The 17,986-nt window shown below is 49.2% G+C and overlaps 2 protein-coding genes and 1 pseudogene across 9 annotated transcripts; 1 reads left to right on the top strand and 2 right to left on the bottom strand.

Moving 5' to 3' along the window:
• Positions 1-89: 89 nt before the first annotated feature.
• Positions 90-12,420, bottom strand: Dmac2 (distal membrane arm assembly component 2). 8 transcript variants are annotated; one of them, XM_063266369.1, is made up of 7 exons: positions 12,396-12,420; positions 4,470-4,666; positions 3,240-3,283; positions 2,248-2,356; positions 2,033-2,160; positions 1,787-1,949; positions 91-1,348 (listed from the first exon to the last, which is right to left on the bottom strand). In XM_063266369.1, the coding sequence occupies exons 2-7, from the start codon at positions 4,610-4,612 to the stop codon at positions 1,171-1,173; spliced, it is 765 nt and encodes a 254-aa protein (XP_063122439.1). In that variant the 5' UTR covers positions 4,613-4,666; positions 12,396-12,420; the 3' UTR covers positions 91-1,170. The 8 variants fall into 8 exon arrangements, with proteins under 8 accessions (NP_001009705.1, XP_063122439.1, XP_063122448.1 ...); XM_063266378.1 differs by lacking the exon at positions 12,396-12,420 and adding an exon at positions 7,375-7,515; XM_017589351.3 differs by lacking the exon at positions 12,396-12,420 and adding an exon at positions 5,997-7,319.
• Erich4 (glutamate-rich 4) lies at positions 9,597-11,337 on the top strand. The gene is made up of 2 exons (NM_001109453.1): positions 9,597-9,825; positions 10,630-11,337. Exons 1-2 carry the CDS (start codon positions 9,640-9,642, stop codon positions 10,885-10,887), a joined length of 444 nt encoding a protein of 147 aa, NP_001102923.1. The 5' UTR covers positions 9,597-9,639; the 3' UTR covers positions 10,888-11,337.
• A 2,942-nt stretch (positions 12,421-15,362) lies between the features above and the next one.
• LOC102549342 (uncharacterized) overlaps positions 15,363-17,986 on the bottom strand; it is a 91,639-nt pseudogene continuing 89,015 nt past the window's right edge.

Below are 17,986 nucleotides of genomic sequence, written 5' to 3'. Positions count from 1 at the left end.
TAACTTTAATTCCAGGGATCCAATGCCTCCTTCTGGATCATGTGGGCACTGAACCCAATGTGGTACACTTCCATCCAACACACATACAAATGAACAAATAAATCTTTAATAATGGGCATTCCTTTCAAAGCCGGGGCCCAGTCAAGGCTATCACTAGGATGGTTCTGGTGGTTCCTTGGTATTGGCAAAATAGCCTTGAAATGGGTGGGGACAAGGGACAAGGCCTGATTATGAGTCCGACTCCATTCCATGAATGAGCTTCTGGGGTTATCACGGGAGCTCTGACACATGCACCCCTCCTCAAAATGCCAGCACCCAAAGCCATCTCTTCAGCCACAGCTGTTGGCCGGCACATGCTGCAGTTGGCAGCTTGGCATCCACCACAGGTCGTCTGGGATGCCCTGCATGACAGGATTTATGGCATCCTGTGTTTATTTTTTCAGCAAGGAACTTACTGCTGTGCCCATGCATGAAGACCCAGACCTCCCAGACCCATCTTGACTCTTTATCCCCAGAACTTTGCATCTGGGGCCATCTGGATCCAGCTGGGAGGGAAAGCCAGGGGGTAATGTGATAGCGGAAATTTAAAGAACCACACATTTCAGTGGTGTATTGGAGTCATGACAGAGCCACTGGTAACAGGGGTGCCAGGGGAAGCTGCTGGCCACCCAGCAGTCTGGGTGCTGGGGAACTGCCCTGCTACACGCTGTACACTTTCCGTCCCTGCAGTCCTCTTCACTTTGGATTCTCTCCAGCGCCCTCTACTGACCAAATCTGTTGTGCCAGATGAAGAGAATATTTTCTCATCTCCATTTCGGGGTGGGTAGGCAGACACACTTGGACACCCACATTTGAAGGTGCAAGTCAGTAAATCAGTGGGTAATGTCATGGGGCTTGGGTGCTGCTGGTCTTTAGCCAGTGTAGGCAGCGGGAAGAACTACCACTGTCTCATGTTAGTTTGTCAACATGTATGGGGAGAGTGGGCGAAATCTTGACAAACAGGGATAATGGGAAAATATGGAGCTGCATGCAGCTATGAGTCCATCTTGATTCAGTCTTCTTATCTGCCCGTGCTCCTCCGTGCTGAATGAACTACACCAGAAGCCAGAGTATGAGAGACTTCAGACACCCCACAAAGCCCAAAAGACTCTTCAAGAGCCAGGCCACAGGCTAGGAAGAGAGAGGACTAGATGTGTCGGGAGGTTGATCGTCTGGCCCCAGCTTCAGACTCTTGGCCCAATCAACTCCAAGGACCTCACAATGGGGCAACATCTCTTCCACTAGGATCTGAGTAAGACCTGGGTGGGACACGGCAGGGAGGTCTGAGATGTCCAGCCTGCGGAGGTTCCTGAAGGGGCAAGAAAGACAGACGTGAGTGGCATCCATGCATGTGTGTGCTCCGACCCTAATTACAACTGGTAGCGTCTCTTTTTATTCTGTGTGTCTGTCTGTCTGCGTATGCACTTGCTAAGGAAGGAACCCACAGATTAGTGGATTCTACTGCTGACCCACAGCCCTGGCTCTCCAGGAAAACTATGGCTACCTAAGTATGAGGAATTCACAGCTAACAATAAATATGGTTCTACTCTCCCACAGCAGTGTAACTAGCATAGTTTCATCCATATACAAAGGAAGCAAAGCCAGGAGTCGCTGAACCCTTCTCCAGACACAGTGCTCAGTTGTGCTCACGTACCCCGAGGGTGAGATCAGGGTACAGGCAGGTGGCTAGTAGCACCAAAGACCCCCTCCCGACTGTGCCCTGTGCCAGCCTGAGCAGAGATCTTACTGGAGGTGGTGGAGACAGGCAAGGCCTCGTTCTGAGATTCTGGGGCACCCAGCCAGAGAGAGCTCCTGCAGTGAACCAGCCAGTAGGTAGAGGCGGCTGAGGCACCAGTCATCCAAGTTGGGGCAGCGCTGAAGGGACAGGAACTGCAGCTCCTTCAGGGGCACTGGTGAGTAAGAAGGCAGGTGGCACCAGGGGCCTTTCTGGAGCCCAAGGCCAAAGGGAAGCCCACCCATTCTGGCCACTCACAGAGGTTACTGAGGCCCTGGTAGTTGATGGCACAGCCACTGGCATCCACAGCCTCCACAGGCACCTTCTGGAGCTCGGCAATAGAATGGCCACGGTCATTTGGCCGGATCCAATCCCTGCCCTGAAACCTAGAATGCGGAGTCAGCTGAGGGTCACTGCCCAGCTTCCCATGGGGTGGCCATCTGGCAATGGTGGCAAGATGGCACTCTACTTACCCCTTCACACAGGACACCACAAGCCCGATATTGCTCAGCATTAGAGTTGGGGCTGAGGTGGGCACAACCACATGCCTGAAAGCCCAGTGTTTGGGAGGCTGAGGCTGGCCTTGGGGATTCAGGAAAACAAGGAAGGAAGGAGAAGATTCAAAAAGACTTTCTCTTCTGAGACAGGGTCTCGGATCTTGTTATGTAGCTCAGAATTTATAATTCTGCTTCAGCCTCCAAAGCAGCTAGGCTCACAGGCGCATGCCCCATGTCCAGCCAGGAGACACTGATGCACCTGCAGCTGTTTTCCAGCCCTGGGGTCACAGGCACACCCACCACCCAGCTGAGAAACCTTCCTTCTGCCTTTAGCCCTAGCTGTCCTGGAACTCACTCTGTAGACCAGGCTGGGCTCAAACAGAGATCCGACTGCCTCTGCCTCCTGAGTGCTGGTTTTAAAGGCGTGTGACACCACGTCTGGCTGTACATAGTTTTTTTAATTTTTTTTTCTTTTCTTTTTTTTTCGGAGCCGGGGACCGAACCCAGGGCCTTGCGCTTGCTAGGCAAGTGCTCTACCACTGAGCTAAATCCCCAACCCCTTAATTATTTTTTAAAGAGGGGGTTTTAAGATGTAGCCATGGCTGGCCTAGCACTCACAGGGAGCCAGCTGCCTCTGTCCCCAGGCACTGGGGTTAAAGGGCTGCTGTTAATTTAAATGTATTTGTGTGTGTGCGTTTGCAGTCTTTGTGCATATCCAAGTGCACGCATGTGAGCCAGTGGCCAGCAGGGCGTCTCCATCAGGTGCTTTCCCACTGTGTTTTGAAACAGGACCGCTCACTGAATCCAGAGCTTGCCAGTCTGGCTAGGCTGACTGCCAGCCAGCTCCTTTCAAATGATAAACTGAGGTCAGCCATCAGACAGCAGAGGCCCCCTGCCCCGCTCCCACACCCCATCACCACTGCTGCCGTACTTCACTGCGCCTCCCTGCTTCAGGATGAACTGAGCACCTGTGATGTATGGGCCGTATCTCTCCTGGATCTTCCTGTAGGATCTGCAGAGAAAAATGAGAGCAGAGGTGAAGCCTGGGACCCCTCACGGTGCGCCATTGTGTTGAGGGGCAGACCACAGGGCACCAAGCAAATACAGACCAGCCTGGCTGCAGATCTGCACACCATCAAGTGCCATGTGCCGGGATCACAGTGGAGACCAAAGCTGACAACTGTCTGTGCCTCTGTTGAACAGAAGCCAATCCCAGAGCACCAGTTCTGAGATGTGGATAAACTGGGCAGCCTGACTGTGGAGGCTCATTTACAGTAGATGTTAAAAGTCACTTCTTGGCCAGGTGTGGAGGATCAGGAGCTTGGGGCCAGCAGGCCCAAGCAATGTGACAGCCTCTCTCAAAAACAAAACAACAGTGAGGCTGGAGCTGGCTCTGCTCGGCAGTAAAGGGGGCCCTTGCAGTATTCCCACTTTGATTCCCAGCTGACATCATAACTGACTGCACTGGCAGGAATCAGGGCAGCACCCACGGGCTCATCTTTGAATGCTTGGTTCCCTGTTGGTAGAACTGTTTGGAAAGGATTAAGAGGCAGGTGTGGCCTTGTTGGAGGAAGTGTGTCACTGGGGTCGGGCTTTGAGATTTCAAAGGACCATGCTAGCTTGTGACCATGCTCTCACCAGGATAGTCATAGACTAACCTTCTGAAACTGTAGGCAAGCCACCATTTAAATGATTTAAAAGCTGCCTTGGCCATGGTGTCTTCTCATGGCAATAGAACACTAAGACAATAACCTTAAAATGAAAGATATCAGAGCAGGCCACGCAGTGAAGTGGTGGGAACCCAGGAACTGACCCTGGGAATCCTCTAGCACTGATGGACTAGATGTTAAGGCAGAGAGAGGCCAAAGAAAGGGCCTTAAAATTCACCCTTAACAACTGGGTGGCCGGTGGTATCTACTCTTTGGATGGTGGCAGCTTAAGGGTAAGATTTCTTCTAAATGGAGAAATTTGAGCTGTATGTCTAGAAGTCAGCTTGACCCCCAAGCACAGCTGTGGTGGAAGTGCCTATATAGTGAGTCTTAGAGAAGGAATGGGCCAGAGATGAAGATGTGAACTTGTAATGCCGGCAGTGGAAGCCAGAGCCTGGCCTGGGACTGACTGGAACAGGAGCTGGGGCTCTGGCTGGGAGGTCTGGCCAGCAGTGTCTCCCCGGGGTCTTGTCAGCCATAGGTTCTCACCGATTCTCCATGCTGACTTTTGAGATCTGTTTCTGGAGCAAGTACTCTCTCAGAGTCTGGACGTCATGGAAGTGGTCTGAGAGGAACTGCAGCAGTGTTCTTTTCTTCTCCCGATTGCTGTCTGGGGTCGCCAACCCACTCATGCTGTGGGTGCCCCTGGCTCTCCCATGCCATTCTCGGGCACCCAGGTGCAGAAACTGGAGGAGGGGAGAGGGAAAGGATTGAGCTTTAGCCTAGAGCTGGCTTCTACCCCTAACTCTTACATCATGACTTTTAATCTCGGCCTGTGCTTCCTGAGTCTTGTAAAATCCTTCTGGTTACATCCCCGCCCTAATTTGGGCGCGCAGCTGAGGGCTAGTCTCTGTTGAATATTCATAAGGCACCATAGTCAATGCCCAACATGCCCACTCCCCCAATCCTTAACCTCTGGGATTCAAAACATTTCTCCAAATTCTTCCACTTAACCAAACCCAAATTCTTTCCTTAATGGAAAAGAATTCTTTCCTAATGCAGCCAGTCTTGGTTTTCTCAGGTTCTTTTAACTTTCCACCAGATCCTTACTTTTTCTACCGAATTCCCATTATACCTTAATTTCTCACCAGTTCACTCTGGGGGGAGGGGATACATGCATAGTGTGCATTCACACGTGTGCCCACATGTATGGGTGTCCTGGCAGGCATGTGCCCATGTATGGAGGCCAGCTGTCTTCCTCAGTTGCCCTTTCTGTATGGAGGTAGGGTCTCTCACTTGTGTTGTACCCCAACTCAGGTAGTCTAGCCAGTCAGTTCGATTGAGGGCCAACTGTCGTTACCTCCAGAGTGCTGGGACTACAGTGGGCTGACATGCCTGTCTTTTACCAACTCTGCTCTTCATGCCTCGAGGGTATGTGCTTTAATAATGAACCATCTCCCCAGCCCAAATTGTACCCAGTTCTCCCTAGGGTTCTGTCAAATGACTAATTTCTTCGTCATCCCATCCACGAAACCTTTATCTTTACAGGTAATGCTGGGGATGCAATGAGTACCAAAAACAAACAAACAAAAAAACCCCCAAACAAACAAACAAACAAACAAACAAACAAAAAAACACCTCTACTACTAAATACATTCTCCAGTTTAATTCTCATGAATTTCCCTCAGGTTCTTCCTCGGGCCGCCCAAATAACTTCTTGGCTCCTGCCTGCACACCCTGTTCATTGATTCGACTTCGGATCCCCCGGCCTCCACCTCCCAAATATTGGGATTACAAGATCCTTAAATTAGCCAGGAAATTCGCGCAAAAGCCTGTTTAACTCTGCGTCCTCCAAACCCTAGTCCAGTCCCTTCTCCAGAAGAGCTGTCCTATTCCTGTTTGGTCAGTCTACCCTCATCCTCTGTGGCCCTCGCCAGTCCCAGGCGGCGTTTCCCGGGGAGATGTCCCGCAGGAGACGCTCTGTTCCCGCAGGCTTTTGCTTTTCAGGAGGCTGACAGAGGTCTCAAGGGCCGAGCTGCAAAATGAACTATAGTTCCGAGGCTCCGGGTCACCTACCGCTCTGGGCGCCGCCATCTTGCCAGGTAACGTAAACAGAAGAGGCCGGACTTCCCCATGTAACACGTGGTTCAAAAACTAAGGACTTGGCTTGTGGCCACGCCTCCCCTGTTTCATTTTAGCCCGCCTTTTAAAGGCGCGCGCGCGCACGCACACACACACACACACACACACACACACACACACACACACACACACACACACACACACACACACACACACACACACACACACACACACACACACACACACACTTTAGTCCAATTGGATTCAGAGCGCCTTTTCCTTAAAAAAACGGAATCTTCACACTCTAAGAGGAAGGGGGTGGTCTTTCCTGTTAGGGATCTACTTTTCCCAAGTGCGGTGGCAATTATCTTGAATTCATTGGTTTTTCAGTTTTCACCCGGTATCTCTTTAAAACAGATTCAGTACAGTTGATTATTACTTTTTGTTTATGATTATTGTGTGTGTACACGTATGCATGCCGCGGCGCAGGTGTAGAGATGAGCAGAACCTGGGCCCAGGAAGCGAACTCAGGTCCCCAGGCTTGCACAGCAAGCACCTTTACCCACGGAGCTATTTCGCTGGCCCTATTATTAGGTTTTTAAACTTCATTTTATATGTGTGTTTTGTGTGCATGCAAATCTTCACCACGTGTGTTCAATACCTTGGAGACCAGAAGAGGACATGGGATCCCTGGAATTGGAGTTGCCAGCCCTCATGTGTGTGTGCTGAGAATTGAACCCAGGTCTTCTGAAGGTGTAATTGATGCTCTTAACTGCCACTGAGGCTTCTCCCCTTATCGATGATGTAATGGCCAGTTTAGATTTGAGTATAAGAGACTGTTTTTAGTTTGGAGTTCACATCTAGACTTATTAAGAGTTATTAATTTTACATGGGGTCTCTTGTGTATGGGATACTTGCCTTGAACTTTTTCAATTAAAAAACATTTATTATTAATGTGTGTATGTGTGTGTGTGTGTGTGTGTGTGTGTGTGTTATGTGTATGAGTGTAGGCACATGTGTGCTGAGGTGCTGGGGGCTAAACCTCCTGCATGCTAGGTAAGTGCTTTGTCAACTGAGCCACATACCGAGCCCTCCATGTCAAGTCTTGGTGGATTCATTCATTCATTCATTCATTCATTCATTCATTCAGTGTTTACTGAGCTGTCACAGAGACAGTCCTTTTCTTAGGTAGTCACCATTCTAGGCAGAAAGGCAATAGGTAAGAAATGAATAAAAAGATTAAAGCTAGTGTTTGATAAAAAGTAGGTAAAAACAGGCAATATATTAGGATGTGGTGGGTCATCGGGTAGCATCGAAGGTCTGTAGAGCAGGTGCATTTAACTGCCATGAGTGATAAGAGAGGGACACCTACCCTAGGGCTTGGAGTAAAGGTGTTCAGGCAGAGGTAACAGCCAATACAAAAGGCCTGAGGTAGTAGCCAGCTTGCAGACAGGAGGAGACTTAACCAGAGTTGGGCAGTGGGGCTGGCTGCCTGTGCAGGCCCAGCGATGTTTCATTCCAGTCACGGAGGGAGAGAGGAGTTTCAAAATCTGATTTACGTGCTGCAAAGATCTGAAGGATGGCTCTGAGAGGGCAGGGGTGGCCTTGAGACCAGCAAAGAGGTTACTGCGTAATACAGGCAAGTGACGAATAAGGGGTGGGCAGCCACGGTGAGGACTGCTAGAGACAAAACCCTGAGAAACCGAAAGGTGCCACTCAGGGAAATGGAGAAGCAGGGAGCGGTGGGAGGTCGAGGTGTGCTGCTGGTAGACTGAACAGCCTCCAGCCACAGATACCCTTGTCCTGTAATCCTTAAAGACTGTATGTATCTTGCTGCTGTGATAAAATGCTGTGACCCAAAGTGCTTTACAGAAGGAAGATTATTTTGGGCTTGCAGTCCCATCACAGAGGACACAATTTGTAGCAAACAGCGGGGATGGCCTCGGGAACAAGAAGCTGAGAGTGTACATCTTCAGCTGCAGGAAGGGGCGGAGACAGCAAACAGAAATGGGAAGGCCTTAAACTCTCAAAGGTCATCTGCACCAAGGTCCCCCTAAACCTCCCCAACCCACTACTGACCACTCTACTGTCTGAGCCCATGGGGGGCATTTTCCTTCAACCCCCCACATTCTATTATTTTAAAAACACTCTACCGTCTCCTCCCCTCCCCTCGGGGCCCCACCCCCTTTCTTAGCAGTATATTGCTTTGTAGTTCAGCCAGGCTTGGAACTTATAATCCTCCTGCTTCAGCCTCCTAAGGGCTGAGATCATAGATGTGTACCTCAAGGCCCAGTTAACGGCTCCTTTTTTGCAGGAGGGGTTCAAGACAGGGTATTTCTCTGTAGCCCTGGCTGTCCTGGAACTGGTTCTATAGACCAGGCTGGTCTTGAACTCAGAGATCCACCTGCCTCTGCCTCCCCAGTGCTGAGATTAAAGTCATGTGACAATACCAGCTGGCCAGTTTAAGGATCTTGAGATGGGGTTGTTTGTCATGGTGACTGGGTGATGAAGCAGGAGGGTCCTATCAGAAGGATGGCCAGCGGAGTCAGCAGGCATCGGGAGGCCGCACGTGAAGGATTGGAGTGACACAAGGAAAGCAGGAACTTCCAGAAGCTCAAAAGAGTGTGGATTCTTTCCTAGAGTTTCTAGAGACAGCCAAGCCCAGTGCACTTACTTTATGCTTCAGAATACTCTTCAGTGCTAGGGACTGAAATTGTGTGTGTGTGTGTGTGTGTGTGTGTGTGTGTGTGTGAGAGAGAGAGAGAGAGAGAGGACATCTTGCAAGAGTATGTTCTCTCCTTTCACCTGTGGGTCCTGGGGATTGGACTCAGGCTATTAGTCTTGGTGGCAAGCACTGTTACCCTCTGCACCCCCTTGCATTGTTTTAAACTACCCAGATTATGGTTGTTTCCACATCAACAGGAAATGCGTCCAGGGGGTCCAAAGTGGGACTTCTGTGCTGATCACACTGATGTCAAGATGTGGGAGTTGCAGCATCGGAGTCTGGGCTTGGGGCAGTGGGCAGTTGAGGTCTAAGCCCGGGGCCCTGAGCCACTGGTATACCTAGCAAGACCTGACCGCTTCCCAGTTCTGACCACTGTACAAGGTAACAATGCTGGCAAGTCTGTGGAAAGCAGAACCAGCTTCTGTACGGTAGCCTGCGGCCTCCATACAGGGGCTCTTCAGGCACACTGGCGGCAAAGCCCTGGCAGGGGACAGACAAGGACCAAGTTGGAGGCTGACCAAAGTCATTCAGCTAAAGAGGCTGAGGGAGACTAATAGAACCTAGGAAGGTAGACAGCTCCGCCCCTTCAGGTATTGAGTCCCAAGCACCATGTACCCTAAGTGGGGATAGGGGGTGGGAGGGTGGGACAGTGTCAGTCTGAGAGGCAACAGGGTGAAGCTGGACCCTGTGAGATCATGGAGGTTGGACTCCAGAAAAAAAAAAAGAAAGAAAGAAAGAAAAGAAAGAAAGAAAGAAAGAAAGAAAGAAAAGAAAAGAAAGTGTGGCCAGCTGATTCACAGTGGAGAATGGACTTTGGGATGTCTCTGTCAGCCCCTCCCTGCCTTCCCTGCATCCCGCAGCTTCCCAGGGGACTGGGTCACTTGGACCTTGCTACTTCCTGCTCTTCGGTCCATGGTTCAGACTATGGAGCTGTGGGCTCAGCTGAAGCAGGCTGGACTGGAGTCCAGTGGATTGGGCCCACTCCCCCAGGCCCTACGGATGCCCCCACCAGAGGGGAACCCTGGTCAGGCCCTTATGTCTTCAGGGGCCGAATTTGGGGGTGCCAGGGAGCTGTTGCTGTGGATCTGGGAGGAGTTGGTGAGTAAAGGGGCCGTAAAGAGGGAAAAGAATATGAGTGGATAAAGGTAGCCAAGGATTGCCAGGCCCAGGGCCTATTATGCCTGTAATGAGGCACACAGAAGCCCGAGGCAGGAAAATTGCAAATTTATGTCCAGCCTGGGCTGCAGATTGAGATCACACGTGAAAATAAAATAAAATAAAATAAATAAGAACAGACACAGGTAGGGGTGGGGACAGACACAAGTAGGGATGGGGACAGACACAGGTAGGGGTGGGGACAGACACAGGTAGGGATGGGGACAGACACAGGTAGGGGTGGGGACAGACACAGGTAGGGATGGGGACAGACACAGGTAGGGGTGGGGACAGACACAGGTAGGGATGGGGACAGACACAGGTAGGGATGGGGACAGACACAGGTAGGGGTGGGGACAGACACAGGTAGGGGTGGGGACAGAGCCTGAGAGCCGGGATTGGAGTCAATCCCTGAGAACAGAGGTAGAGATCAGAGACCGAGAGCAGGAACAAACAGGGCCCCAGATGGAATGGGGACTAGGAGAGACCAAAGGCAAGGAAGAGAAAACAGAGCCGGAGGTGTGGAGACAGAGAGACTAAGAAAAGGAGCCACAGAGATGAAGGCACAGTGACAGGCAGAGATATGGAGATCAAGAGGCAGGAGGAGAAGCAGGTGGTGTGGACGGCCCAGGAGTCAGTCAGGGCCCTGGACAGGCAGGACAGGACTTGAGGTGAAACCTGCCCCAGTCAAGCTCTAGCAGACTTTCTTGCTTGTGGTATCTCCACGGTGTTCCTTTATTTCCACAGGGGAACCTGCGCCGCGTGGATGTTCAGCTGTTGGGACAACTGTGTGACCTGGGACTGGAGATGGGGACCCTGCGGGAAGAGCTGGTCACCATCCTGGAAGAGGAGGAAGAAGATGACGATGAGGAGGAGCAGGAGGAGGAGGGGGAGGGGAAGAACTGTGTAGAAGAGAACAAAGGGCTGCAGGGAAAGCAGGGGGAAAAATGTTCAGGGAACCCCTATCCAGCCCAGCGCCTCCCTGACTTTGAGATGACCATCTGAGGTGATATAGTTTGATATGCAAATGAGATGCAAATTCACGCAAACCCACGCAAAGTTTGAGAATCCATGGTGCTCCTTCAGCAGACTGCTCCACCCGAAGACGCGCAGTTGGAGAGCCTGGCATTGGCCTGGGTGCTGTGAGCAGGTTTGATTGTAGATTTGGGAGGGGCACAGAAGCCACAAGGTCTGTCTGTAGAGATGTCTGCAGCGTGGCCTGGAGACCACGTGCTTGGCAAAAGTGATGGAATCTTAGCGGGCAGGACTGAAGACCAATTCTGGGTAGTGTGGTAGGCGCCACGGCCAGTAAGCAACTGAAACACGCTGGGTTCAGACTGAGATGTGGAAAACGACAAAGGTCAAACGTTTCTGTGGTAAAACCTCGCAACAATTTAAACAACTCAATGACTATATGTTGAAATGGTATTTCGAATATATGAAATAAAATATTGATTTTTATATGCTTTTATTGTGGCTATGTTACATAAAATTGATTATTTTAACCATTTTTCATGTGTGGTATGTGATATAGGTGCACATTTGTGTGCAGGTGTGTGGGGCTGTCTTCCTCTATGGCTCTCCACTGTAAACCCTTGAGACAAGGTCTCTGGACTGGAAGCCATCCCATTGTGGCCAGACTGGGATCTGCCTGCTCCTGCCTCCTCCCCCAATGCTGGATTACAGGCCCACAAGGTTGAGCCTGGCCTTTTCACTTGGGGGATGGGGGTCAGTGTGCGCCTTTAGATTTGCATAGCAAATGCTCTTGCCCAGAAGCCGTGCCCTAGACTTGACCCTTCCTTCTCTTCTCTTCTCTTCTCTTCTCTTCTCTTCTCTTCTCTTCTCTTCTCTTCTCTTCTCTTCTCTTCTCTTTCTTTCCTTCCTTCTTCTCCTTCTTCTCCTCTTTCACCTCTTCCTCCTCCTCTGCCTCCTTTTCCTCCTTCTTTTCCAAGGTAAGGTCCCTGTTTAGTCCTATGGAACAGGCTGGCTTAGAACTCACAGAGATTCTTCTGTCTCTGCCCCATGAGCTCTGGGATTAAAGGTGTGCACCTCTGTGCTAGGTATTCTCTCTTTTCTCATTCTGCTTATATGTGTGCCAGTGTGGGTTTGTGCATGGCATCTGTATATGTGCGTGAGTGAGTGTGGGTTTGTGCACGGCATCTGTGTATGTGTGTGAGTGTGGGTTTGTGTGTGTCATGGCATCTGTGGAGATCAGAGGACGAGCTCAGGCATCACTTCTTGGTTTCTACCCTGAGATAGGGTCTCTCTTGTTTATAGCTCTACACCACCTCACGTGGCCTGAGAGCTCTTTCCGATTCTTCTGTCTCTGCCTCTCAACTCTCCATGGAGATGCTGGGATGACAAATACTCACTATGCTGCTGTCACTGGTTCTGGGGATTCAAACTCAGATTCTTGTACCCCCAACGGCAAGCACCTTAGCCACTGAGCCATCCTCCAGCCCTTCTTCCTGTCCTTCCAATTGAATTCTGTGAGACAGGATTTCTTTACGTACCTCAGTGTGGACTGGAACTCACAGTTTCTGTCAGCCATCTCACTGCTGGGAAGATAGACACACTGCTGGGGTAACAGACACACTGCTGGGGTGACAGACACATTGCTGGAGTGACAGACACACTGCAGGGGTGACAGACAGAGTGCTGGGGTGACAGACACACTGCTGGGGTGACAGACACATTGCTAGGGTGACAGACACATTGCTGGAGTGACAGACACACTGCAGGGGTGACGGACACACTGCTGGGGTGACAGAGTCTGGGGTGACAGACACACTGCTGGGGTGACGGACACACTGCTGGGGTGACAGACACACTGCTAGGGTGACAGACACATTGCTGGAGTGACAGACACACTGCAGGGGTGACGGACACACTGCTGGGGTGACAGAGTCTGGGGTGACAGACACACTGCTGGGGTGACGGACACACTGCTGGGGTGACAGAGTCTGGGGTGACAGACACACTGCTGGGGTGACGGACACACTGCTGGGGTGACAGAGTCTGGGGTGACAGACACACTGCTGGGGTGACGGACACACTGCTGGGGTGATGGACACACTGCTGGGGTGACAGACACATTGCTGGGGTGACAGACACACTGCAGGGGTGATGGACACACTGCTGGGGTGACAGAGTCTGGGGTGACAGACACACTGCTGGGGTGACGGACACACTGCTGGGGTGACAGAGTCTGGGGTGACAGACACACTGCTGGGGTGACGGACACACTGCTGGGGTGACAGAATCTGGGGTGACAGACACACTGCTGGGGTGACAGACACACTGCTGGGGTGACGGACACATTGCTGGGGTGACAGACACATTGCTGGGGTGACAGACACACTGCTGGAGAGACAGAACAGAGTTACATACTTGGTCTGACTTTTTCAAGTCAAATAGCCCATTGCAAACATTAATCACATTTTCTTTATTTTACTTTTATTGGGACATCAGCTGAACTTCACGTGTTTTTGCTTAATATTTTTGTTTTGTTTTGTTTTCTGAGACAGGATCTTATGTATGTATGTATCTAGCTTCCACCTTGCTAGATAGCTGAGGATGGCCTTGAACTCCTGATACTCCAGCCTCCATCTCCACTGCTGAGACTATAGGTGTGTGCCCCATGCCCCAACCACCAACATTTGTGGAAGGGGTACTTGGGATAGAACCCAAGGTTTTGAATGTGCTGGGTAAAAACTCTGCTACTGAGCTACATCTCCAGAACCGTTTATCACTTTCAGCATTTGAAAACGTGACTGTCAGAATGCTTAAAATTATACCACAGTATTTATATCTTATTTTAAACTTTTATTTATTTTTATTGTAATGTGCCTGGGCATTTCACCGCCTGTATGGAAATGTACCAGGAAAGGGTGTTGAATCTCCTGGAATGGGAGTTGCAGACAATTGTGAGCTGCCATGTGTGTACTAGAAATCACACTAAGTCCTCTGCAAGAGCAGCCAGTGTTCTTTTTTTTTTTTTTTTTTTTTTTTGGTTCTTTTTTTTTTTCCGGAGCTGAGGACCGAACCCAGGGCCTTGCGCTTCCTAGGTAAGCGCTCTACCACTGAGCTAAATCCTCAGCCCCGAGCAGCCAGTGTTCTTAACCACTGAGCCATCTCTCCAGCTCCACAATTTCAAATCTTTGAAAACATAAAGTTGGCGGGAGCAGATGTGTATCAAGTGTACCATAGCTTTACTTATGCCCTTTGTCTTTCTCTCTACTTTGATTCACATTGACAGCCCCTCACTGAGGGATTCTAGGCAAGGACTCTATGATGAGTCACAGTTCCAACCCAGGGAATGTGACTTTTGTTCAGTTCTCAGTTTGCAAAGTAGACATTCCACCAAGCAGGGATAGTGAGGCAGTGGGTTGGGAGAGGTAATTTTTTTCAGAAGAGATATTTGTACATTTTTGGATAGGTTCAATGACATTTTCATAGTTGTTTACCAAAGCATATTCTGGCTGGGAGTGAGGATGTTTGTATAGATGTCTGAGTTCACAAAGGAGGCAAATCCTTTCTATGCAAATTTCCTCCTTTCAAACAAGCTGCTACCCTACCAAGATGGTTCAGCAGGTAAAGTTGCCAACCTGATGACCTTGAGTTTAGCCTCTGGGACCCATGTAGTGGAATGAGAGAACAGACTCCTGCAAGCCTCATGACCTCTACATATGGTTTCATACTACATAATAATGCTCTTTCTGTCCTCCCCTACCCCTGTGTGTGTGTGTGTGTCTGTCTGTCTGTCTCTGTCTGTCTCTCTCTGTCTCTGTCTCTCTGTCTCTCTCTGTCTCTCTCTCTACACACACACACACACACACACACACGTGCTCGCACACAGTAGATACACTGATGGTATAAGCAATAATAAAAGCCCAGAGGACAATGCTGCAGCTGAGGTAGAGCTCGATTTTGTAGGGACTGATGGGGCATCAGAGGAAATGTGACTCTTCACGCTGTACATGGGGATGGCCAACTGAAACAGACCGAAACACTGATCTTCAGGAACTCATGAAAAGTTCAGCGATCAGTAGACTCCTCTCAGGTCCACACTATGTGGATAACTCTTTCTACTGCCTCAAGACTTGAGAATTGGAATCTGTAGCAGGAAGATCTGATCAGCCTAGAGCATGGGTGAATGTGGAAAACATAAAGTAGGAAATAAAATGTGTGCGCATGCAGAATCTAATTTCTTATGAAGTCTGCAGTCCTTTTTTATGAAGTACCAATTCATAGGAAGGTGATTGGAAGGTAACGGGCGCTGGGGACATGAGTGATTGCTTGGAGGCTGGCAGCTTTGGATCAGGTGATAAAGTCAGGCTGGAGCAGTGGCCTTGGGAGGACACTGCAGCAGTACCCTCCCTGTTTGGGGTGCCTAGCATGGCCACAAGGGAAATACAGTATTTTAGCATGAAACTTCATTCCAAACTCTAAGGCGGTATAAAAAATGCGGGGCAGGGGTGTCAATTTTTTCTTATCTGTTTCCTGATGAGGAGGGTCATTGTCAGAGGGCAGTACATCTGAGTCCATTGAAGAAGGGGTACGCTGGTCCCTTAGCAGGAGAGTTTTGACTTGATGGCTGTGATGTATCATTCATGGGATTGCTGCGCTGTCTATCTGGAGAGATTTTCTGAAAAATAACCATTGAGCAGATGATTTGACTTCAGAGTAAAACGGAGATGTTTCCTGGGTGGGTTGGGGTGGGGGGAGTGGAGGCAGGAGAGGTGGAGAGAGCCAGGGAGAGGAAGTGAGTGCAGAGCTGGCTCAGCCTGGGTGCCTGGTTCCACCAGCAGGGGCACTGTACCAAAGGGAGCTGGCATGCGCAGCAGGCAGCTAGAGCACCAAAGGGAGCAGGCAGGCACAGCAGGGAGCTAGAGCACCAAAGGGAGCTGGCAGGAGCAGCAGGGAGCTAGAGCACCAAAGGGGGCTGGCAGACGCAGCAGGGAGCTAGAGCACCAAAGGATGGGGAAAGGAAAACAGAGGGCTAATGTAAATATTTGCATCCAGCCTGAGGTGAAAGGGATGGAGGTCTGGTTTAGCCAGAGGTTCTCCACAGCATCTAAAAGGTCTTTACAGATGTATCAGGAACAAATGAGGCTGTTGTAGGGTGAAAGCCCTTGGGAGAGCTTCTGTGGAACTTTGTATGTGTATAGGGTGAAGAGAAGCATTTAAAACACAGGGTAAGAACCTAGGACTGGGGATAATGAGCGATGAAGTGTAAAGGGAGGAGTGAGAGGAAGAGGGAACTCAGCCCTCTCAGAAGGAAGGAAGCCTTTGGGAGGAAGCTCCCTCAGGAGGAAGCCCACTCAGGGGGAAGCCTGTGGTTGGCAATTTGTCTGCTCCCTGTGTCTAGGGCCCCATTTCAATCCAGTTAGCATCTGTTGGTGCAGAAGTTTATTACCCAGTTTCTAGGAATTGGACAGTTATCTTAGACAAAACAAAATGTGTGATGGCCTAAATGTGTAGGACCAGAAGGTCAAATAGAAAAATTAGGGCCTCATGTGACTGACATAGCCATAAATTCATGAGGATGAGATCTATCAAGTTAGCAGGGAACTCAGATTAATATTCCCTCAATACCAGAGACAATCCCCATAAAAAGAGGTGAAATGGGAGTTGCTTCAGTGGAAGGCATAGAAAAATGTCACCCAGAACAACCCCAGATTGTGCAGGTTGTCCAAAAATAGGAACACGCAGGGACTGAGTTTCCAAATTATAAAGGGAGGGGGCACTGCTGAAATGATATCAATGGCCCCACCCCTAAAATGGTTGACTGACAAACCTGTGTGGGTAGATTAGTGGCCCTTAACCAAAGAAAAATTACAGGCAACTCGACCAGTTGTCACAAGAGCAGCTGGAGGCTCAACATGGGTCTACTAGCCCATGTAATTCCTGTGTATTTGTTACAAAAAAGAAATTGGGGAAATGGAGAATGCTAACAGATTTGAGAGTCGTGGATAGAGTAATCCAACCAATGGGTCAGTGATAGCCTGGAATTCCTTTACCTTCTTTATTACCTAAGGCATGACCTATGATGGTTGTTGATTTCAAATACTGCTTTTTTTCTATCGCCTCGAAAGAGCAGGATAAGGAAAACACTGTCTTTACAGTGCCTACATATAAAAATGTTCAACATGAAAAAAACATGTCAGTGGAAAGATCTTCCACAGGGAATGTTAAATAGTCCAACTTTATGTCAATATTCTGTACAATGACCACTACAAAAAATTCATAGGCAGTTTCCTCGCTCCATTATTTACCATTACATGGGTGATATTTTGTTGGCTGATTTGGAGGCAGATGCTTTACAGAAAATATCTGATGAAACAAAAAGAATTTTGCCTTGTTGGAGTCTGCAGATTGCTTCTGAAAAAAAAAAGTACAGAGAGGAAATTCTTCTTACTATCTAGGTTATAAAATAAGCCAGCAGCAACAACAAATCATCCACAGACGATGCAGATCAGAAGAGATCGGTTGCAAACCTACTGGTTTTCAAAGATTAATGGGAGGTATTAATTGGGTATGGCCCACCATTGGATTAACTACTCAAGAATTAAGTAATTTGTTTCAAACATTACAAGGAGATTCAGACTTAGACAGTACAAGACAGCCAACAAAGGAAGTAGAGAAAGTTACTTTAGTGAAAAAAAAGACTACAAGATCCTATGGAGACTACAAGACCTATCCCAAGCTGGATTGTTTTGGTTATTTTGTCTTTGACTCATTCTCCTATTAGGCTCATAATGCAAAGGGAAGATAGTATTTAGAATGAATCTTCTTCACACACAAAGTAAAAAATTAGAGACATATAGAAAAGGTATGGAATTCATTGGAAGACTTAAAGTCTGCAGTCCAACTAACCCAACAATGGGCAGCTGTGAATGGGAAGTCCAAGAGATTAGTAGTTGCTCAGTCCCACGAGGCTAGCTATTTGGATGTGGCACACCATTGGAATAACTGGCCTTCTGTATAAACTGTACTCCTGAAGAAGTAGGTTCCAACAGATGTGCTGGCAAGTAAGTGCAAACAGACAAAGAAGGAACTCTTTTCCATCGTCCTTATGTAGCCCTCCAGCAGAAGGTATGGT

The sequence above is a fragment of the Rattus norvegicus genome, chromosome 1, assembly GCF_036323735.1.
Source record: "Rattus norvegicus strain BN/NHsdMcwi chromosome 1, GRCr8, whole genome shotgun sequence".
NCBI lineage: Eukaryota > Metazoa > Chordata > Mammalia > Rodentia > Muridae > Rattus > Rattus norvegicus.
Note: the sequence above shows the minus strand (reverse complement) of the source record. Positions and strands in the feature narration are given on the sequence as shown.

Coding starts and splice junctions, on each gene's coding strand:
- Dmac2 (XM_017589351.3), bottom strand. Junction 3,284..4,469: donor AAAGTCAGCATGGAGAATCG/GTGAGAACCTAT, acceptor TTTTCTCTGCAG/ATCCTACAGGAAGATCCAGG. Junction 1,349..1,786: donor GCCTGTCTCCACCACCTCCA/GTAAGATCTCTG, acceptor TTGCCCCTTCAG/GAACCTCCGCAGGCTGGACA.
- Erich4 (NM_001109453.1), top strand. CDS start 9,640: ATGGTTCAGACTATGGAGCTGTGGGCTCAGCTGAAGCAGGCTGGACTG. Junction 9,826..10,629: donor TGTGGATCTGGGAGGAGTTG/GTGAGTAAAGGG, acceptor TTATTTCCACAG/GGGAACCTGCGCCGCGTGGA.